The sequence below is a fragment of the Mustela erminea genome, chromosome 10 (assembly GCF_009829155.1).
Source record: "Mustela erminea isolate mMusErm1 chromosome 10, mMusErm1.Pri, whole genome shotgun sequence".
Taxonomy (NCBI): domain Eukaryota; kingdom Metazoa; phylum Chordata; class Mammalia; order Carnivora; family Mustelidae; genus Mustela; species Mustela erminea.
In genome coordinates this window covers 67399963-67424111 of record NC_045623.1, presented here as the reverse complement: position 1 = coordinate 67424111, position 24149 = coordinate 67399963, and the positions used below count along the sequence as shown (strand labels likewise).

The window sequence follows — 24149 nt, the reverse complement described above, 5'->3', positions numbered from 1 at the left end:
GTTATCTCTACATCCAATATGGGGCTTGAATTCACAACCCTGAGATCACAAGTTGCATGCTCTACTAACTGAGCCAGCCAGGTGTCCCAAGATTTCACTCTTTTTCATGGCCAAATAATATCCCAATATATATGTAATATATACACCCCCCTGTATTTTATTTTATTTATTTATTTTTTAAAATTTATTTGAGAGAGAGAGAACAGGAGAAGGGGCAAAGGGAAAGGGAAGAGAATTTTTTTTTTAAGTTACAGTGTTGGGTTTTTTTTTTGAGATTTTTATTTATTTGACAGAAAGAGACACAGTGAGAGTGGGAACACAAGCAGGCAGAGTGGGAGAGGGAGAAGGAAGCTTCCCACCAAGAAGGGAGCCAGATATGGGGCTGGATTCTAGGACCCTGGGATCATGACCTGAACCAAAGGCAGAAGCTTAACGACTGAGCTACCCAGGCAATCCAAGGGGAGTGAATCTTAAGCAGACTCTCTGCTAAACACGGAGCCCACTGTGGGACTTGATCTCATGATCCCCAAGATCAGGACCCCAAGGTCATGACCTGAATGGAAACCAAGAGTCAGACACTTAACTAACTATACCACCCTGGTGCCCCTACCCTGCATTTTCTTTGTCCATTCATCCATTGGTGGGCATTTAGGTTATTCCTGTATCTTGGCTGTTGTAAATAATGCTGCAGTAAATGACATGGGGAATGCATATATTTTTTAGAGTCAGTGTTTTTCTTTTCTCTAGATAAATACACAGAAGTAGGATTGCTGAATCATATGGTAGTATTTTTTTAAAATTTTTGAGGAACTTCCATACTATTTTTCACAGTGGCTGGGATTTACGTGAGCACCAATAGAGCACAAAGTTTCCCTTTCCTCCACAACCTCCCCTACACTTGTTATGTCTTATCTTTTTGATTATAGCCATTCTAACAGGTATTAGGTGATATTTCACTGAGATTTTTGAATTAAATCTTTGTAGGTAACATATAGTTGAGTCTTTCTTTTTAGCAATATATCAATCTCTGCCTTTTAACTAGGCTTTTTATGTATTTTCATATAATATAGTTATTGATATATAAGTTTTAAATTAGTGGCTAGCTGAAACTGTTACCTACTGGTTCATACCAGCTTGCAAGATTTTATTGTGCATATCTCTTCTCATCCTTGCTTTCAGTGATTTAAATTAGCTGTGGTGGGAGTATTTACACAACAAAATATATCAGTTGGTAAATATGTCAGTTAGGTCTCTTCCACCCTTGTGACCCTGTTATTAAGCATTTACTAGGATAGCACTGTTTTAAATCTACTATCTTGCTACTTATTTTCTTTCTTTCTTTCTTTTTTATGATTTTATTTATTTATCCGAGAGACAAAGACAGAGCAAGTAGGGGGAGGGACAGAGGGAGAAGGACAAACAGACACCCTGCCAAGCAGGACCCTGATGTGGGGCTCGATCCCAGGACCCCAGGATCTGACCTGAGCTGAAGGCAGATGCTTAACCCACTGAGCCACCCAGGTGCCCCATTGCTACTTATTTCCTTTTTGTTCAATATCTTCTTTGTTGCTTTTTTCTCTTTGTCTTCTGTTCAGTGTTTTTTTTTTTTTTTTTTTTTTTTTTTTTGTAATTTCACTTCAGTTATTTTATGAGCCCATTAACTCTATCTCTGGTGTTTTATCTTGCTTTCAGGATTTATAATATATATCTTCTTTGGGGTGCCTGGGTGGCTCAGTGGGTTAAAGCCTCTGCCTTCAGCTCAGGTCATGATCCCAGGGTCCTGGTGGTTTGAGGCCCGCATCAGGCTTTCTGCTCAGCAGGAAGCCTGCTTACCCTCTCTCTCTGCCTGCCTCTCTGCCTACTTGTGATCTCTGTCTGTCAAATAAATAAATAAAATCTTTAAAATATATATATACATATATATGTATATATATATATACATACATGTTTTATTAAACAGATATCTGTATCATTCTTTTCTCAAGCAGAATATTTTTAGTCTCAAAACATAGTAAATACAGTAATTTAACTTTTAAGAAGATTATTTTATTTTACTTATTTATTTATTTTTTAAATATTTTATTTATTTGACAGAGGGAGAACAGGAGGAAGGAACAGGGAGGCAGACAGAGAGAGAGGAGGAAGCTGGCTCCCTGCTGAGCAGAGAACCCAATGTGGGGCTCGATCCCAAGACCCTGAGATCATGACCTGAACTGAAGGCAGAGGCTTAACCCACTGAGCCACCCAGGTGCCCCAAGATTTTTTTTTAAAGATCTTATTTATTTATTTGACAGAGATCACAAGTAGGCAGAGAGGCAGTCAGAGAGAGCACGGAAGCAAGCTCCCCACTGAGCAGAGAGCCCGATGCGGGACTCGATTCCAGGACCCTGTGATCATGACCTGAGCTGAAGGCAGAGGCTCAACCCACTGAGCCACCCAGGTGCCCCGATTTTTTTTGTTTTAATCATGTGATGTTTATCATGACTCCTTAAGCCTTATCACCTGTTTCACACCCCCCCCCCCACTTCCCTTCTGGTAACCATCAGTTTGTTCTCTACAGTTAAGAGTCTGTTCCTTGGGGGCACCTGGGTGGCTCAGTGGGTTAAAGCCTCTGCCTTCGGCTCAGGTCATGATCTCAGGGTCCTGGGATCGAGCCCCATATCGGGCTCTCTGCTCAGCAGGGAGCCTACTTCCTCCTCTCTCTCTCTGTCTACTTGAGATCTCTGCCTATAAAATAAATAAATAAAATCTTAAAAAAAAAAAAAAGAATCTGTTCCTTGATTTGTCTCTGTCTCTCTCTCTTTTTCCCTTTACTCCTTTGTTTTGTTTCTTAAATTCCACATGAGTAAAATCCTATGGCATTTGTCTTTCTCTAACTTATTTCATTTAGGATTATGCTTTCTATCTCCATCCATGTCATTGCAGATGGCAAGATTTCATCCTTTTTTATCGCCAAATGATATTCCGGTGTGTGTGTGTATGTGTGTGTATCAAGTTTTCTTTATTCATTCATCAGTTGATGGATACTTGGGCTCTTTCCATATCTTGGCTATTGTAAACAGTGCTGCCATAAACATAGGGATATATGTATCCCTTTGGATTAGTGTTTTTGTATTCTTGGGGTAAATTCACAGTAACATTGGATTATAAGGTAGGTTTTATTTTTAAAGTTTTAAGGAACCTCTCTACTGTTTTCCATAGTGACTGTATCAGTTTGCATTCCCACCAACAGTGGAGGATTCCCTTTTTCCACATCCTCACCAACACCTGTTGTTTCTTGTGTGTGTGTGTGTGTGTGTGTGTGTAAGATTTTATTTATTTATTTTACAGACAGAGATCACAAGTAGACAGAGAGGCAGGCAGAGAGAGGGGGGGAAACAGGCTCCCCCTCTCTGAGCAAAGAGCCTGATGCAGGGCTCGATCCCAGGACCCTGGGGTCAAGGCTATGCATGACCTGAAGGCAGAGGTTTTAACCCACTAAGCCACCCAGACTCCCCTGTTTCTTGTGTTTTTGATTTTAGCCATTCTGACACGTATGAGGTGATATTTCATTGTAGTTTTGATTTGCATTTCCCTGATGATAAGTGATGATTGTCTTTTCATCTGTCTGTTGACCATCTGTATGTCTTCTTGGAGAAACATCTCTTTGTCTTTTGCCCATTTTTTAATTGGATTATTTGTTTTTTGGGTGTTGAGTTTTATAAATTCTTTATATGTTTTGGATATTTACCCTTTATCCAAGATGATATTTGCAAATATCTTCCATTCCGTGGGTTTCTTTTTAGTTTTGTTGATTGTTTTCTTGTACTTTTGTTTCCCATGTCTCAGGGGACCTTTCTAGAAAAAACGTTGCTACAACTGATGTCAGAGAAGGCTCTTTCCTAGGATTCTTATGGTTTGAGGTCACACATTTAGGCCTTTAATCTACTTTGAATTTATTTTTGTGTGTGGTGTAAGAAAGTGGTATAGTTCCATTCTTTTGCATGTTGCTGACCAGTTTTCCCAACACTATTTTTTGAAGAGACTGTCTTTTTCCCATTGGCTATTCTCTCCTGATTTGTCAAAGACTAATTGACCATATAATTGTGGGTTTATTTCTGGATTTTCTATTCTACTCTGTTGATCTATGTGTCTATTTTTGTGGCAGTATCATACTGTTTTGATAGCTACAGCTTTGTAATATAACCTTAAGTCCAGAATTGTGGTGCATCCAGTTTTGCTTTTATTTTTCAAGATTGCTTTGGCTACTCAGGGTCTTTTATGGTTCCATACAAATTTTAGGATTGTTTTTTTCTAGCTCTATGAAAAATGCTATTGGTATTTTGAAAAGGATTGCATAAAATGTGCAGATTGCTTTGGGTAGTATAGACATTTTTTTAAAAAAGATTTTTGTTTATTTATTTGACAGACAGAGATCCCAAGTAGGCAGAGAAGCAGGCAGAGAGAGAGGAGGAAGCAGGCTCCCCACTGAGCAGAGAGCCAGATGCGGAGCTCGATCCCAGGACCCTGGGATCATGACCTGAGCCGAAGGCAGAGGCTTTAACCCACTGAGCCACCCAGGCGCCCCTAATATAGACATTTTAATAATATTTGTTCTTCCGACCCATGAGCATTGAATGTTCCCATTTCTTGCTCCCTTTCTTTCTTTCTTACTTTCTTTCTTTCTTTCTTTCTTTCTTTCTTTTTATGATTTTATTTGAGAGAGAGGGAGAGGAGGAGCAGAGGGAGAAGGACAAACAGACTCAGCTCTGAGTGTGGAGCCTGATGCAGGGCTTGATCTCATGATCATGAGCTGAAATCAAGATTTGGGTGCTTAACCAACTGAGTCATCCTGGTGGCCCACGTCTTTCCATTTCTTTATGTCATCTTAACTTCCTTTCATCAGTGTTTTATGCATCAGTGTTTTATGCTTTTTAGAGTACAGGTCTTTCACCTCTTTCATTAGGTTTATTCCTAGGTATCTTATTATTTTTGGTGCAATTGTAAATGGGATTATTTTCTCAGTTTCTCTTTCTGTTGCTTCTTTATTGGTATAAATAAATGCAATAGATTTCTGTATGTTGATAATGTATCCTGTGACTTTACTGAGTTCATTTATCAGTTCTGGCAGTTTTTCAATGGAGTCTTTTGCATTTTTAATTTATAGTGTCATCTCATCTGCAAATAGTGAAAGTTTTACTTTTGCCTTATTGATATGTATTCCTTTTATTTCTTTTTGTTATCTCATTGCTGTGACTAGCACTTTATAGTACTATGTTGAGTAGAAGTAGTGAGTATGGACATCAGTGTCTTGTTCTTGACCTTAGGGGAAAGGTTTTCAGTTTTTCCCCAGTGAGGATGATGTTAGCTGTGGGTTTTTCATATATGGCTTTATTAAGTTGAGGTATGTTCCCTCTTACCCTACTTTGTTGAAGGTTTTTGTCATGAATGGTTGTTGTACCTTGTCAGATGCTTTCTCTGCATCTACGGAAATGTTCATATCATTCTTATCCCTTCTCTTACTGATGTGATATATCATGTTGATTGATTTGTGGATATTGAACCATCCTTGTAACCCAGGAATAAATCCCCATTGATTGTGGTGAATGACTTTTTTTTTTTTTTTTTGGTATTGTGGAGCATAGTATGTATTCTTTTTTTTTTTTTTTTTAAGATTTTATTTATTTATTTGACAGATCACAGGTAGTCAGAGAGAGAAGAGGGGAGCTCCTATTGTGCATATTGCTGCTATGAACACTGGAGTGCATGTGCCCCTTCTTCTCACTACATCTGTATCTTTGGGGTAAATACCTAGTAGTGCAATTTCTGGGTGATAGGGTAGCTCTCTTTTTAATGTCTTAAGGAACCTCCATATTGTTTTCCAGAGTGGCTGTACCAACTTGCATTCCCACCAACAGTGTAAGAGAGCTTCCCTTTCTACACATCCTCGTCAACACTTGTTGTTTGTTGTCTTGTTAATTTTTGCCATTTTAACTGGTGTAAGGTGATATCTCATTGTGGTTTTTATTTGTATCCTTCCACATTGTTGAAAGGACAGCCTTTGCAGTATCCCATAGATTCTGGACCGATGTGATTTCATTCTCATTAGTTTCCATGACTTGTTTAAGTTCTTCCTTAATTTCTTGGTTGACCCAGTCATTCTTTAGTAAGATGTTCTTTAACTTGCACATGTTTGAATTCCTTCCAATTTTTTTCTTGTGATTGGGTTCCAGTTTCAAGGCATTGTGGTCTGACAACATGCAGGGAATAATCTCAATCTTTTGGTATCGGTTCAAACCTGATTTGTGACCAAATATGTTATCTATTTTGGAGGAAGTTCCATGTGTATTCAAGAAGAATGAGTATTATGTTGTTTTAGGGTGGAATGTTCTGTATGTATCTACAAAGTCCATCTGGTACAAAGTGTCATTCAAAGCTCTTGTTTCTTTGTTAATCTTCTGCTTAGATGACCTGTCCAATGCTGAGAGGTCTTCTACTATTAATGTATTATTACCAATATGATTCTTTACTTTGGTTAACAGTTGGCTTATGTAGTTGGCTGCTGTCATGTTGGGGGCATAGATACTTAAAATTTTTAGATTTTCCTGTGGGATAGACCTTTTAAGTATGATAATAGTGTTCTTTTACATCTCTTACTACAGTCTTTGGTTTAAAAATTCAGTTTGTCTGATATGAGAATTGCTACCCCAGCTTTCTTTCTTTTTTTTTTTTTTTTTTTTTATTTCCAGCATAACAGTATTCATTATTTTTGCACCACACCCCGTGCTCCATGCTTTCTTTCAATGTCCATCTGCATGATAAATGGTTCTCCATCTCCTACTTTCAATCTGGAAGTGTATTTAGGTTCTGAATGAGTCTCTTGTAGGCAGCATATGGGTGGGCCCTGTCTTTTTATCCAATCTGAAACCCTGTGCCATTTCATTTTTCAGGCTCTTCATGTTCAGAGTAACTACTGAAAGATATGAATTTAGTGCCATCTATTGCCTGTGAAGTTCGTGTTTCTGTAGATTATCTCTGTTACTTTCTGGTCTGTATTACTCTTGGGGTCTTTTTTCTTCTATAGAACAACAGCCCTCCTCCACTGCGTGCTGGGCACTGGCTTGGTGGTCACATATCCTTTCACTTTCTGCCTGTCCTGGAAGCTCTTTGTCTCTCCATCCATTCTGGATGACAGCCTTGCTCGATAAAGTATTCCTGGTTTCATGTTCATCTCATTTAGTACCCTGATTATGTCTTGCCAACCCCTTCTGGCTTGTCAGGTCTCTGTGGAAAGGTCTAATGTTATTCTGATGTTCCTCCCTCCGTAGGTAAGACATCTCTTCCCCCTAGCTTCTCTGAGGATAGCTGCCTTGGCTCTAAGATAAGCAAGTTTTACTATTATATACTGGAGTATTGGTCTTTTTTTATTGATCTTGGGAAGGGTCCTCTCTGCCTCTAGGACATGGATCCTTCTTTTCTTCCCCAGATTAGGTAAATTCTCAGCTATGGTTTGCTCAAGTATATATCCTTGTCCTCGCTCTCTCTCCACCCCCTTAGGGACCCCAATAATTCTGACTTTGGAATGTTTCATGGTGTCATTGATGTCTCTACTTCTGATCTCATGAGGTTGGAGTTGTTTATCTTTATCATTCTTGACTTCCTTCCTTTCTATCAGCTTATCTTCTAGATCACTAATTCGCTCTTCTTTCTCATTTACCCTGGCATTCAGAGTATCCAGTTTAGATGGCATCTCCTTCACAGCATTTTTAATTTCGGCGACAGTAGCTCTACATTCTGCCCTTAGAGATTCTATACTGTCACTAATGCTTTTCTCAAACCTAAATAGCAACTTTATAAATGTTACTGTGAAGTCTTTTTCAGACATTTTCCTTAGATCCGTATCCATTAAGTCTGTGGCAGAGGCCATTGTCTCTGGTTCTTTCCTTTGTTGGGAATTCCTCCTCCTAGTCATTCTCTTGAGGGATGGTTGAGGGAATATACAGAGTCCGAAATATCAACCACGACTCAGGCAAGATGAACCTGAGGAAAATCTGGAGCATTGGAAGCCACCACTCACCCTGGTGGTGTTTTTCTGAGTGTAGCGATCCAGAAGGATATTCTTATATCTCACGCTGTTTTCTTGGGTTGGTAGATATCCAGCTCAATTAAGGGGACTGGTGGCAGCAACGAGGTTCCCTACACCTCTGCTATCTTGCCTCTGTTCCTATATTCTTAACATGCCTTTTTCTCTGGTTGCTTTTAAGATTTTATCTTTATCACTGATTTTTAACCAATTTTATTATGATGTACTTTGGTGAAGTTTTATCATGTTTTTTTTGTGCTCGGTGTTTCTTGATGTTCTTGGATTTGTGAGTTATAGTTTTCATCAGATTTGGAAAAATTTCAGCCTTTACGTCTTTGATTTTATTTTTTTATTTATTAGAGAGAGAGAGAGAAAGCATGAGTGGGAGGAGATGGAGAGGGAGAGGAACAGACTCAGTGCTGAGCATGGAGCTAATGCAGGGCTCGATATCACAACCCTGAGATCATGACCTGAGGTAAAATCAAGAGTTGGATGTTTAACTGACTGAGCCATCCAGTGTCCCCAGTCATTATATCTTAAATATCTTTCTTCTCACTTCTCTTTCTCCCCATTTTCTCTTTTTCTGGAACTCCAGTGATACACTTACTAAATTTGATTGTTCTATGACTCACTGATGCTTTCTTAATTTTTTTCTAGAGTTTTTTTTTCTCTTCATGTATTTTTTGATATGTACCTAAGTTCACTAATCTGCTATATTGTCTAGTCTGCTGTTAATTGCATTCATTGTACTTTCCATTTCAGATACTTATTTTTTAAAATCTCTAAAGGTTCTGTGTGGGTCTTCTTTTATTTCTTCCATATTTTTCATTGTCATGCTTATGCTTCTGCCTTCTTGAACAATTGGAGTATATTTATGAACCCTCTTAATGGTATCTGTTAAATCTACTGTGTGTCATTTCTAAGTCTTTCTATTGGTTGGTAGTCTACTCTTTGCAGGTTGTATTTTTCTATTTCATTGCATACCTTATGATCTGTGATTGGATGCTAGACATTGTACATTTTACTTTGTTGGGTGTTAAATTTTTATATTCTTTTAACTATGTGGGGATGTGTTCTGGGCAAGTTTCTTTTAGAAACGGTTTGATCCTTTTTGAGATTTGCTTTTAAGCTCTGTTAGGTAGAATCAGAACAGTCTTTATTTGTAGGCTAATCTGACCTGGCCTTTCAGGCAATAACCTTAGGATTCTATTGATACCCCATATGTTAGGAGATCTTTCTATTATAGTTGTTGAGAATAAAAACTATTTCTGGCCCTGTGTAAGCTTTGGGAATTGTTCTGTTTTCTCTTGTTCAGTGATTTTTTTTCCCCTTATCTCAGTAGTTTCCTCATATTCATGTATTGATCAGACTCACTGAAGACTCAACACTATTTGCATGTTCAGAGCATGTGCATATGCTTGCCCCCACCCCTCTATCTTTCTTTTTTCTGTGAATTCTAGATGCCTTGGTTTCTCTGAACTCTGTTTCTTCAACTTAGGAAGACTGCTGGACTCTGTGTTACTCTTCCCTACTCTTTACAGGTAGCAATCTGGGGGCAATCATAATGCTCATCTTACTTATTTTCCTTAACTCAGAGGTCACTATACAATGCTTTCTACTTGTACATTGTCTGAAAACGATTGCTTTGTATATTTTGTCCAGGTTTTTAGTTGGTTAATGTAGAAGGATAAATCTGTTTTCTGCAATTCATCATGTTGTAGTCCACATTGTTTTAATTAGCATCCTTTTTTTAACTTAACAATGAACATTTTCTCTTCGTTTTTCAAAATTTCTTTTGGCGGAAAAAAATTTCCATCTGTAGCCATCCAAACACATAATTATAGGTACTTATTTTTTAGATTTCTGTGTTCAGAGACTACACAAGACCTATTTATATTAAAGTATACTTTGGATTGTCAAGCTCTTTATCATATCTGAAACTTATTTTCTTCCTTTAAGATTATTTTTTCTTGTGGTGCCTGGGTAGCTCAGTTGGTTGAGCATCTGATTCTTTTTTTTTTTTTTTAAGATTTTACTTGTTTATTTGACAGACAGAGAAATTACAAGTAGGCAGAGAGGGAGGCAGAGAGAAAGGGGGAGGTAGGCTCCCTGCTGAGCAGAGAGCAGGATCTTAGGACCCTGAGATCATGACCTGAGCCAAAGGCAGAGGCTTAACCCACTGAGCCACCCAGGTGCCCTGAGCATCTGATTCTTGATCTCAGTTCAGGTCTTGATCTCATGGTCATGAGTTCAAGTCTCGCATTGAGCTCCATGCTGGGCATGGAGCCTACCAAAAACAAACAAACAAACAAACAAATAAATAAATAAATAAAAAGACTATTTTCTCTTCTTCAAAGAGAATGGCTGAACAGTATACCCTCTGGAAGGCCTTGTGGATCAAAAAATAATCTTCATTTATTCATTCAACAGTTATTTATAGAATGTTTTCTTATTCTTTTTCCTCCCTCTTTTTAAAAGATTTTATTTATTTGATAGAGAGAGAGGGATCACAAGTAGGCAGAGAGGCAGGCAGAGAGAGAGGGGGAAGCAGGCTTCCTGTGGAGCAGAGAGCCCGATGCGGGGCTCGATCCCAGGACCCTGGGATCATGACCTGAGCTGAAGGCAGAGGCTTTAACCCACTGAGCCACCCAGGTGCCCCTATAGAATGTTTTCTATGTTTCAGTCCATATGCTAGGCTTTTATATTTGTACTTTTATATTTGTACAAAGGTACAAATATAAAAAAGAATTCATGACTTCAGGGAGTCCATAATCTAGTAGGTAAACTGAGAAGAAACTGTTAGCTTTCCCTTTGTGGAATATTAGTATTAGGAAATGTGTTCTTGCACTCTAGCACCATAGAAACAAAGGTGATTATACTTTCTGAGTATTGCTTTATTCTAATCCTAATTCACTTCTTTTCTCAAACACCCAAGCATGCTCCTGCCTTAGGATCCTTTTTGTTGCTGTTCCCTTTGCCTGGAATTCTTCTCTCCCACGATTACCCAAATGACTTACTCCTTACTGCTTCACATTCCTGCTCAAATACGGTTGGTCAGTGAGAACTTCCCTGACAGTTGTGTTTAAAGTAACACTTCCTGGGATGCCTGGGTGGCTCAGTTGGTTAAGCAGCTGCCTTTGGCTCAGGTCATGATCCCTGCGTCCTGGGATCGAGTCCCACATCCGGCTCCTTGCTCGGCAGGGAGCCTGCTTCTCCCTCTGCCTCTGCCTGCCATTCTGTCTGCCTGTGCTTGCTCCCTCCCTCTCTCTCTCTCTCGGATAAATAAACAAAATCTTTAAAAAAAAATCTCCAGTCTTTATTCCCTTACTTAGATTTATTCTTCTTAACATTATTATTTACATTTTTAAAGATTATTTATTTATTTATTTATTTATTTATATTAACATATAATGTCTTATTAGCCCCAGGGGTACAGGTCTGTGAATCGCCAGGTTTACATACTTCACAGCACTCACCATATCACACTTCACAGCACTCACCAATGTCCATAACCCCACCACCCTCTCCCTACCCCCTTACCCCCGTCACCTCAGTTCTTTTTGTTCGTTTGTTTGTTTGTTTTTTTAACTCTCAGTTTGTTTTGTGATAGTAAGAGTCTCTTATGTTTTGCCTCACTCCCGATCCCATCTTGCGGAGATGCAATGTGGGGGGTTGGGGGGTAGGAAAATAATATTATTTACATTTTAAAAAAATATTTATGTATTTGAAAGTGAGAGAGCAAGTGAGTTGGGGAGGAGCAGAAGGAGAGGGACAAGCAGACTCAGCACTGAGCACAGAACTGAGGCAGAGCTTGATCCCACAATCCTGAGATCATGACCTGAGCTCCAAGCAAGAGTAAGATGCTCAACTGACTGAGCCACCCAGGCACCCCTACTCACATTTTAATTTATTTTTATCTTCTATATTTGCCCCTCCCTGCCACAGATGTAAATGCAGAGCTTTACGTATTTTAGTTGAGCAGAGGCTTTACCTATTTTATTCACATTGTATCCCCAGCATCTTGAGTAGTTATGGGTACCTACTGGAGTCTTTATCTATTTTTATTTTCTTATTATTTTTTAAGGATTTTATTTATTTATTTGAGAGAGAGAGAGCAAGAGGGAGAGGGAGAGAGAATCCAAAACAGATTCCACGAGGGACTCAATCCCACGAGACGAGATCATGACCTGAGCTGAAACCAAGAGTTGGGCACTTAACTGACTGAGCTATCCAGGCATCTCCCCACTCCCCACTGGATTCTTTATAGATATTTCATGAAAAATTAATTCCTCACTTGATTGTTTTTCCTTTCCATGTTTCCCTGCAAAGCATTTCCTGACTGATTTTATTCACATTGTTTATTTTTGCTTTACTGTGTACTTAGAATATGTATATCTTTTAGTAATACTGTAATAGTCAAAAGAGACAATTATCATATCACGTACTTACTAATTTTTTCCCCTCTCTCTTAGTCTTCACATAGGACCAACCCAGTTGATAAACATCTTGAGGTCCTGATCAATAAATATGGATTGTCTGCCAAACCAATTGCTCCTCAGATGTTTGCATTTGCTGGAAAAGAGCACATGGAAAAATATGGTATGTTAAAAAAAATTTAAGGCCTATTGGTAGTTGTATGCATGTGATGAGAAACAACAGGAATTTATTCAGGATCTATGGACAATGCCAGGATATATAAGATATAAAATGGTTTTTGAATTAAATTGGAGAAATAGTCCACCTAGGATTTAGTTTCAGAGAAAATGTTTATATATAGGACAGCATATGGGAAATACGTAGAGTGTTCCACACCAAGAAACTGAAATAGGAAAAATAACATAAATCTTGTCCCCCCCCCCCTTTTTTTTTTTAAAGATTCTATTTATTTATTTGACAGAGAGAGATAACAAGTGGGCAGAGAGAGAGAGAGAGAGAGGAGGAAGCAGGCTCCCTGCTGAGCAGAGAGCCTGATGCGGGACTCGATCCCAGGACCCTGAGATCATGACCTGAGCCGAAGGCAGAGGCTTAACCCACTGAGCCACCCAGGCGCCCAATCTTGTCCCCTTTAATCATGAACTATAAATTGAGGTTCATCAGTTCTGAATATGATGACACTTAAAGCATGCTTTTGGTAATGTTTATATAGCCAAATTTAATTCTTAGTACTTGAATTCACCAAGAATCCATCATCTGTCATTTCACAATGTTTTCTTAGATTTAAATTTCATAGTTGATTTGCATTTTGATTTGCATCCTAAATTTTTGACTGATGATCAATGATTGGCTTGCCTTAGCAGTTAGTTAAAGCATGGGATGGTGCAGATAGGATTTTTTTTTTAAATTGTATGACCCTGAATCAGTGCCTTGCTGTGTACTATTAGATAAGAAAGGAAATGATCATACTCGAACATCAATATTCCTGATCTCTCCAGGAAAAATATCCCAGGTTGTTTGATAGACCAAATAATTAGAAAGGAAAAAAAATCTTCAAGGAAGAATGGTGGGAGGAGCATTGCTAGTTTTTGGCCATGAGAATTTTCTTTCCTATAGCTATTTCCTACATTTTTAAACTCAGTCCATTCCAATCTGGCTTCCCTCCATTCTCAAGGCTACCACTGAACACCATGTTGCCACATCTAGTACGTACATTTCAATCCTAATTTAACAAACTTCAGCACTGTTAATCCCTTTGACCACTTCCTTCTTTAAAACTTACTCTTCTCTTGGCTTTCATGACATCTCATTCTCCTGGTTTTCTTACCTCTTTGGCTATTCCTTGTCCATTTCCTTTTCAATTAAAATATTTTTTGAGCTCTCATTATATTCTAGGCACTGTTCTAGGCATTGGACTATAGCAGTATATCAGTTTGCTATTGCTTTGTAATAAAGCATGCCAAAACTCAGTGATTTTAAAAAATAATTATTTATTATTAGAGTTTACAAATTAGTAGATTGGGAATCAGCTCTTCTAAGCTGAGCTCAAATCTTGTTTGGGTTAATCATATGACTATTGATTGGTTGGAAACTCTGTTCTACTCTTGTTTGGCAGGGTCATATGTCTCTCCTCTTCCTGGGACCAGAAGGCTGGCCCAGGCATGTCCTTTTCATGGTGACAGCAGAAGGACAAGGATGTTATCTGCAACATGTAAAGCCTCTTGAAACTTAGGCTGTTGACCAAAGCAAGTTAATGGCAAACTTGGAATCAAGGGATAGGGAAATATATTTCATTTCTTTTGTGGTAGGAAACTACAAAGATAGACCTAAAAGGACATTTAAGAGGGAAAAATAATTAAGTGGATTAATGCATTCATTCACAAGCTGTCAAGCAGATTCATTCACAAGCAGATGAGATATGAAATTTTTGCTTAAATTTCTAGTTTGAGTCAGACAATAACACATGAAAAAAATGAAGATAACTTTAGGTAGTTATTAGTCCTATGAGGAAAAAATACCCAAAGTAATATACTTGCAGGGAGAGGGGGGCCAGTGATGGCCTCTGTACTCACATATCTAGTTGGCTTCTTGGATCTCTGCTTTAATAGGCATCTCAAATTAAACATGTTCATTTTTGTTTTTCTTTTTTTTTAAAGTTTTGTTTTTTTGTTTTTTTGTTTTTTTTTGTCAGAGAGAGCGAGAGACAGAGCACAAGCAGGGGGTGCTGCAGGCAGAGGGAGGAGCAGGCTCACCACTGAACAAGGAGCCCGGTACCAGGGCTCGATCCCAGGACCCTGGGATCATGACCTGAGTCAAAGGCACTTAACTGACAGAGCTACTCAGGTGTCCCAAATTTAATATGTTCAGATGCAGACTCTTAATTGTGTTCTCCCGTAATTTTAAACTTGTTCATTTTCTAGTTTTTCTCATCTCAGTAAGTGGCACTTCTATCCATTTAGATAATCAAAGCAGAAACATGAATCATCAGGGCACCTGGGTGGCTCAGTGGGTTAAAGCCTCTGCCTTCGGCTCAGGTCATGATCCCAGGATCCTGGGATGGAGCCCCATGTCGGGCTCTCTGCTCAGCAGGGAGCCTGCTTCCCTTCCTCTCTCTCTGCCTGCCTTTCTGCCTACTTGTGATCTCTCTCTGTCAAATAAATAAATAAATAAAATCTTAAAAAAAAACGTAACATGAATCATCTTTGACATTTCTCCCTCCTTTTCCCCTGTTCTAGTCCCTCGTTATGTCTTGTTAGTCCTACCTGCAGACTAGAAGTGTTTCTCCTTCTAGTTCCTTTCACTACCACAGTTCTTACCTAGACCATAATTTTTCAAACTGTGGATTGTGACCTGCTAGGAAATAATGTAATTGAGTTAGTGGGTTGAACCCAGCATTTTTTTTTTTAAGTTAAAAATTTTCATTGTTGAGCCACCTGGGTGGCTCAGTGGGTTAAAGCCTCTGCCTTTGGCTCAGATCATGATCCCAGGGTCTTGGAATCGAGCCCCGCATCGGGTTCTCTGCTCAGCAGGGAGCCTGTTTCCTCCTTTCTCTCTGTCTACTTGTGATCTCTCTCTCTCTCTCTCTCTGTCAAATAAATAAAAAATATCTTTAAAAAAAATTTTTTTTTCATTGTTGGGTGCCTGGGTGGCTCAGTGGGTTAAGCCTCTGCCTTTGGCTCAGGTCATGACCCCAGGGTCTGCTCAGCAGGGAGCCTGCTTCTCTTCCTCTCTCTCTGCCTGCCTTTCTGCCTACTTTTGATCTCTGTCTGTCAAATAAATACGAAGTTTTAAAAAAATTTTCTCATTGCTGAGCATTAAAACTCAATACAGAGAAGTGCACAAAACATAAATGTACAGCCTGCTGAATTCTCAGCTCCTCACTGTGACCAAAACCACCTACCAGGTGAAAAATAGAATGTTAATACCCAAGAATCCTCTATGTAGATTATTTTTATCTTAAGAATTTTGTGGGTCTCATGTGAATCTCCTTGGGTCACTCCATTAAATAAAAAGCTACACCTGCAAATGCCTTTGAGATAAGCTCTCTTCCTTGGGTCCTTTCTGAGATGGCTGAGGGACAACATTCTTAAGCTTCCTTGTAGTTCTTTGATAGAGGTTTTGTGAGGCAGAGGCTTTTCCTCTTTAGAGGGCTTTTTTCTATTCAAACTATATTCTGAGGAATCACTTTTTTTTTTTAAGATTTTATTTATTTATTTGACAGACAGAGATCACAAGTAGGCAGAGAGGCAGGCAGAGAGAGACAGAGGAAGCAGGCTCCCTGCTGAGCAGAGAGACTGACATGGGGCTCCATCCCAGGACCCTGGGATCATGACCTGAGCTGAAGGCAGAGGCTTTAACCCACTGAGCCACCCAGGCGCCCCTGAGGCATCACTTCTGATCTGAGATCTTTAACAAAAGATTTGTCATACCCTGGGCCTCATCTTTGGATCATTTTTTCCTGGCAGTGCCCTGGATTTGATCTTTGCTCAAATGCTACTTCTTAATTTTAGCATCTTTTCCCATTTTGGGAAACTTGAATTTTCAAGACCATCAAGTCCTGAGTTCTTTTTATTTAATAGCCCTTTCCTCAATATAGCAATATAGATTTTTTCCTATAAACGCAAGAAGAAACCATGTGGCACCTTCAATATTTTCCTTATCTAATTTTCACATAACTGCAGATAATAGTTATTATAATTTCTGCTCCTATTGTGGCAAGGCTCTCCTTTCCTCCCGTCCTCAGTAAGGTTTTATCATTTTGCAAACCTTCACCACTAGCATCCTCAAAGGATCTGGAGGCTTCTATTAATAGTTTATTTAAAGCACTTTAGGCTATCACTAGCAGTTTCCTTATAACCATCTTCTGTTCCAAAGCCATTCACATATTTTACATTTTTGTTTAGTGTAACCCCAATTCCAGTATATTAGTCTGCTCAGGCTGCTCTAGCAAAATACCACAGACTGGGTAGCTCAAATAACAAAAATTCATTTCTCACAATTCTAGAGGCTGAGAAGTCCAAGATCAAGGTGCAAGATAGCTTTTTTGGTTTGCTGCCCTCTCATGTATACTTAAATGACCTCTTTTTTTGTGTGGGTGCAGAGAGAGAGAATGAGAGAGACAGAGTGAGAGAAGGAAACATCTTTCGCTTCTCCTTTTTATTTTTTATTTTTTTTAAGATTTTATTTATTTATTTGACAGAGAGAGACAAGTAGTCAGAGAGGCAGGCAGAGAGAGAATTGGGGAAGCAGGCTCCTTGCTGAGCAGTGAACCCGACATGGGGCTCGATCCCAGGACCCTGAGATCATGACCTGAGCCGAAGGCAGAGGCTTAACCCACTGAGCCACCCAGGTGCCCCTCTCTTCTCCTTTTTAAAAAGAGAAGGGCACTAACCCATCAGGAAGTTCTCACCCTCATGACCTCATCTACTCTAATTACCTCCAAGGAGTCCCATTTCCAAATACCATTACATTGAGGGTTAGGGCTTCAACATATGAGTTTCGTCAGGGACATAGTCTGTACCATTTAGGTACCAAAATATGTATCATTTGTTATTGTAGAATAAGGAGACTCTGTATTTAAAAAAAATAATTTCTTATTGTTTTCATCCTGGTTGTATAGTCTCCTGGGTTTAAGCACACTGGCCTTTTTTCTGTCTCTTCAGTAAGCCAAACATTTTTCTGCCTTAGAGTCTCATATTCCCTTCCCTTTGGCTACACTGCTCTTTACTCCATTCTTTCACGGTCATCTGTCCTCATCCTTCCCCCCCCCCCCCCAAAGATTTTGTTTATTTATTTGACAGAGACCCATCATAAGTAGGCAGAGAGGCAGGCAGAGAGAGAAAGGGAAGCAGGCTCCCCACTGAGCAGAGAGCAGAGAGCTCAGGACCCTGAGATCATGACCTGAGTCAAAAGCAGAGGCTTAACGCACTGAGCTACCCAGATGCCCCCCTCCTTTTTTTTTTTTTTTTTAAAGTAGGTTCCATGCCCAGCATGGAGCCCAAGATGGGGCTTGAATTCACAACCCCAAGATCAAGAACTGAGCTGAGATCAAGAGTCAGATGCTTAACTGACTAAGCCACCCAGGCACCCCCATCTTTTAGGTCTTAAAAAAAACAAACACACACAACAACTTGTCTCATATCTCCAACACTTTACAAAAGTATCTCTACTTGGATGTCTAATTGGCATCTCAAATTTAGTATGTCTAAAACTGAAGTCCTAATTCTTTCCCTGAACTCCCCCTTTTCCCTCTATTCTTCCTAAGTTTTCCCCATTCAGTAAATGGTAATTCCATCTTTCTAGGACCTTTGTCCAAAAACCTTGAAGCTGTTTTTGATTCTACTTGAACTTGACATTCACTGTATTGGCAAACCTTTTCACTCATTTTTCAGTATCTGTTTCTCACTTGTACACACTTATTCTACAGTGCATGCCACTATCATTTCTTACCTGGCTTGTAGAAGTCCTAATTGGTTTTTCTGCTTTTGCTTGTGTATCTCTGTAGGCAAATCTGTACTTTATAGCCAGAGCAGTGTTTTGTTTGTTTTGTTTTTTAATTCAAAAATCACCAGTCAAATCAATATTTAATTTTTTTTTAAGATTTTATTTATTTATTTGACAGACAGAAATCACAAGTAGGCAGAGAGAGAGAGGAGGAAGCAGGCTTCCCGCTTAGCAGATAGCCCGATGTGGGGCTCGATCCCAGGACTCTGGGATCATGACCTGAGCCGAAGGCAGAGGCTTTAACCCACTGAGCCACCCAGGCGCCCCTCAATATTTAATTTTATTGACATGTATGTGACCAACCATCCCTGGCTGCTATAGGAGTATAACAGAGAGGTGTAGTTAAGAAACAACTTTATTTTAAGCAGTGGGAAGGACAACGCAGTACTTAATAGCTGTATTATAATCTAAATCCTCCTTCAGATGGTGTGTTTAAAATATAAGCCAGATCATTTCACTCCTTTGCTCAAAATTCTCCATGTGTTCTCATCACACTCAGATTGAAACTTAGCTACAAACTTAGCTACAAACATTGAAACTTACAGCTACAACCTTCTACACTCTCTGGTCTCCCACCCTCTGTAGCTTTCTGACCTCATCTCTTACCATTTTGTTCTTTCACCATTGTACTCTAGCCACATTATCCTTTCTGTTTTTGAGAACAGTAAGCACATTCCTACTTCAGGCAGCCTTGCTGTTTCCACTTCTGGAATTCTCTACCCTAAGATCCCATCAGTGCTTACTCCATCAGGTCTTTGCTTCAACATTGTCATCTGCTTCTTTCATCACCCTCTTTCCCAGAACTCCCTATCCTCTGTCTCCTGCTTTACTATTTTATAGAACACTTACAAAAATTTGGCACACGTATTTTTTCTCTATTGACCGTCTCTTCTAGCCAGAATCTAAGTTCTATAAGGCCACTGAATTTTGTTTTATTCCCTATTCAGTGACTGTTACTAAGATCAGTGCTTGGCACAAAACAGGTGTTCTGTAATTAATTAATCTTCAAAGAAAGACTGTCCTAGACCATTCAAATTGAAGTAGGTCTTCCTGTTATTCTTGCTCATAGATAGCCCCGTATTGCTTTCTTTCATAGCATCTGGCAATATTTACATTCATATATATGTTGTGTGTTTTTATTTGTTTAATTTTTGTCTTCCTCATTATTCTGTAAATTCCATGAAAGCAGGATCCCTGTCTATTTTGTTTACTTTCAATATACCCAGCTTAGTACAGTGCTTGGCATGTAATCTGGACAGAAGAAAGTTGGTTTGTTTGTTTTTTCCTTTCTCTTCTATAGTCCCTAGCATATGTAAATAAATATTTGTTGAATGAATGGATGAATTTCCATACCTATATTGTCTTATTATCTTAATCAATCCTTATAATAATCCATTATGGGAGATGTTATTACCCCATTAAATAAGATTCTGGCTGCTGGCTTCAGGCTCATAAATATATGTGTGTGTATATATATACATATATAATTTTGTTGTGTTCAGAAAGTATTCATCAGTTATTTTTTTTAGTTGTTTTCTTATTTTTTAGGAATGGGAAATTATATTTTGTTAAAGGCTTTTTCCAGCACCTGTTGAATTAATTGCATTATGTCCCTCATTTAGATATATTATTAGAATATTTTGGGGCGCCTGGGTTGCTCAGTGGGTTAAGCCGCTGCCTTCGGCTCAGGTCATGATCTCAGGGTCCTGGGATCGAGTCCCGCATCGGGCTCTCTGCTCAGCAGGGAGCCTGCTTCCTTCTCTCTCTCTCTCTGCCTGCCTCTCAGTGTACTTGTAATTTCTCTCTGTCAAATAAATAAATAAAATCTTTAAAAAAAAAAAAAGAATATTTTATTAATGGATTGCTGATATTGAACCAACTTTGCATATCTGAAATGAATGACACTTGGTCATGATGTATTGATTTTTGTGTGTGGGGGATTAGATTCTGTCACTATTTTATTTTATGTAGTACTTTATTTTTATTTTTATTTTATTTTTTTTAAAGATTTTATTTATTTATTTGACAGAGAACACAAGTAGGCAGAGAGGCAGGCAGAGAGAGAGGAGGAAGCAGGCTCCCCGCTGAGCAGAGAGCCCGATGCGGGACTCGATCCCAGGACCCTGAGATCACGACCCGAGCCAAAGGCAGTGGCTTAACCCACTGAGCCACCCAGGCGCCCTTATGTAGTACTTTAAATCAATATTTGTAAGTGATATTGATGTACAATTTTCTTTTTTTCCTTTGTCTTTATCTTTTTCCCTTGTTTTAATACCAAGTTGTATTAATTTTATACTTCCCTTATAAAAAGAAATAGGAAGACTTTCTTTACTTTTAATGCTCTGATACAGTTTGTAGAGTATTGGGACTACAATACTTTGTAGGTTTGGTAGAATTCCCTGTGAAACCATCTTGGCCTATTTTTCTCTCTTTTTCTTTTTGGTAGTTGCTTGGTAATTAATATCTATCTATTTATGTTTCTGTTTAAAGCAGACCCAATTTTTAGTTGCTTTTAGTATTGCTTTTATTTTTAATTTTTATTTATTTTTAAGGATTTTGTTTATTTGACAGAGAAAGATACAGCGAGAGAGGGCACACAAGCAGGCAGAGTGGGAGAGGGAGAAGCAGTTTCCCCTCTGAGCAGGGAGCCTGATGCAGGCCTCGATCCTAGGACCCTGGAATCATGACCTGAGTCGAAGGCAGCCACTTAATGACTGTGCCACCCAGGCGCCCCTATATATTTCTATATGTTTCAATATCTTATTTTTAGTGAGGTCATTTGGGGCAGTCTGTATATCTCTAGGAAATTATCCATTTCATTTAGATTTCCAAATCTTTATACAGAAGTCAGAAAAGTAGTCTTTTACAATTTTAAAACTTGTTTCTATTTCAATGGTATTTTCCTCTTGCTATTTTTTTTTTTAAGATTGATTTATTTATTTGAGAGAGAGAGAGTGTGCAAGCATGAGCAGGGGAAGGGTAGAGGGAGAGGAGGAGGGAGAGAATCTCAAGCAGACTCCCCACTGAATGGTGAACATATCTCAGAGCTCTATCCCAAGACTCCGAGATTAGGACCTGAGCTGAAACCAAGTCAACCAAAGTCAACCAGCTGAAACCAAACCAACCAAGGCTCAATCATCTGAGCCACCCAGGTGCCCTTCTCTTGTTACTTTTTATTTTTTGTGTATTCATGTTTTCTCCTTTTAAAAATTAAATTAGTAGTAGTTTGCCTATTTGTAAATTTTTAAAATAACAAGACCTTGATTATGTCTACTCTTTTTATTCTTTACCAAATTAATTTCTGCTTATATCTTCCTTGTACTTTCTTTTAGTTTACTTCAGTTGTTTTTCTAGTTTTTGAGTTGGAAATCTAATACATTTTCTTTCTTTTTAATGACAACTTCATTGAGATATAATTCACATCCCATTAAAGTCACTCTTTTGAAGTGTACAACTCAGTGATTTTTATTATATTCAGAGTTGTGCAACCATTACCGCTACCTAATCTCAGAACATTTTCATCACCCCAAAAGGAAGCCTCATACCCATTAGTGTTCCTCTCCATTATCTACTCCTCTCAGGCACTTGGCAGCCACTAGTCTGCCTTCTGTTATTATGGATTTGCATATTCTGGACATTTTATTTAAATGGAATCATAATATGTGGCCTTGTGACTGGATTCTTTCACTTAGTATAATGTCTTCCCAGTTCATTCATGCATAGCATGTACAAGGACATTATTTCTCTTCATTGCCAAATAATATTACATTTTATCACTCTTTCTTTCTTGTGTTTAGTGCTGTGTGTTTTCCTGATTGCTGCTTTAAACATATCACATTGATTGTGATATGAATTGTTTACAGTGAATTTTATAATTTCCATTTGCATTTCTTTAATAATTTATTCTTTACCTAGGAGTTGTTTCATGGAAATATTTTTTAAATTGCTGATTGTGCTTTTATCTTATTTTATTTTACTTTATTTATTTAGAGAGAGCATGCGTGTGCATATGGGCCAGTGGCAGCAGTGGGGAGGGGCAGAGGAAGATGGGGAGAGAGAATCTTAAGCAGGCTCCATGGCCAGCTTGGAGCCCAATGTGAGGCTCAGTGTCACAACACTGAGATCATGACCTCAGCCAAAATCAAGTCAGACGCTTAACTGACTGAACCACCCATGCACCTCTTAATTTTTAAAATTTATTAATAATTTTTAGTTTTGAGATGCCTGGGTGGCTCAGTTGTTAAGTGTCTGCCTTTGGCTCAGGTCATGATCCTGGGGTGTTGGGATCAAGCCCCGCATCCAGCTCCCCTATCAGTGGGGAGCCTGCTTCTCCTTCTCCCCCTCCCCCTGCTTGTGTTCCCTCTCTTGCTGTCTTTTTCCCTCTGTCAAATAAATAAATAAATACAATCTTTAAAAAAAATGCTTTTTAGGGACGCCTGGGTGGCTCAGTTGGTTAAGCAGCTGCCTTCGGCTCAGGTCATGATCCCAGCGTCCTGGGATCGAGTCCCGCATCGGGCTCCTTGCTCGGCAGGGAGCCTGCTTCTCCCTCTGCCTCTGCCTGCCATTCTGTCTGCCTGTGCTCGCTCTCTCCCCATCTCTCTCTGGTAAATAAATAAAATCTTTAAAAAAAAAATGCTTTTTAGTTTTATTGCATTGTGATATGGGGTGATTCCTGGTTCTTTGGCTCCCTCTTATGTCAGGGTAGTAATGTCTTATATCTGTAGTGGATTTTTTTGAAAAATGGGTTGTGTGTCCTCTGATTTCTCTCTCTTTCTTTTTTGTCTTGCAAGACCCTAAAGGTTTCCCCCTTTGCCTCTTTCCTCTTTTACTATCCAGCTGCCAAAGGATACCTTTCCCTTTCTTTTTTCATGCCCTCCCCCCTTTTTTCTTCCATAGCTATGCTTTTCAAAGATTACCACCTTGAATCTCTGTACTTTTCAGACCCTTCCCTGCAGTCATGCTTTGATCTGTAGTAATATTGTTCACTCTTTTCACATTCGTGGGGGAGTCTTTCTCTTCCCAGTGGTGGTTTTATTTATTTATTTTATTTTATTTTTAAAATTTTTATTTATTTTTGAGAGCCAGAGAAAGAGTGAGCATGAGTAGTCTCTTGTCTAGTTTTGTGAAGGATATGGTTTTGTGCAGTTCTTGTCATTCTATGTTGTTTTTGGAGGATATGGAGAGAGAAGAGATTTAGGCAGCCTTCATTGTCCTCAGCTACCTGGAAATCCTGTGCCTGGTGTGTTTATAAGCTTATATCTTTCCTCAAGTTTTATATTGTTCAGAATACTTGGATAATTTTCTAGCCCAAACTTTGAGTTATAAATGTACAGTACTTTAGTGGAAATGTTATTCTTCATCCAGTAGATTTTTAATAAACTAAAATATTACGGGCTCTGAAATTGTCATTTGAAATTGTTCTTTGTGAATGTATACTAAACATGAATGGATACAAATGTTTGTAGTAGCTCACATTCTGCTGTTAAATCAGCATATATCAGCATGTATTTTGTGGCTTCAAAATTTGATTCAAGAAGGTTGAACTATTTTTATACTAGGAGTATCCTTTGAATAGCCAAACATCTGAATTAGCAGTTCAGGATCAGTGGTCACCAAGCCCATCATTAGTACATAGGTTTAATAAAGATAT

The 24149-nt window shown here is 38.8% G+C and overlaps 1 protein-coding gene and 1 non-coding gene across 3 annotated transcripts in view; one reads left to right on the top strand and one right to left on the bottom strand.

The window, feature by feature from the left end:
- Window positions 1-24149, top strand: part of SCP2 (sterol carrier protein 2) — a 113187-nt gene that overhangs the window by 26759 nt on the left and 62279 nt on the right. For both annotated transcript variants that reach the window (XM_032301599.1, XM_032301600.1), the window contains exon 6: window positions 12535-12661. In XM_032301599.1, the coding sequence (XP_032157490.1) occupies window positions 12535-12661 (127 nt within the window). The remainder of the gene's footprint in view (window positions 1-12534; window positions 12662-24149) is intronic.
- Window positions 18788-18919, bottom strand: LOC116568378. The gene has a single exon (XR_004276587.1). It is a non-coding gene; the product is annotated as a small nucleolar RNA SNORA63 (small nucleolar RNA).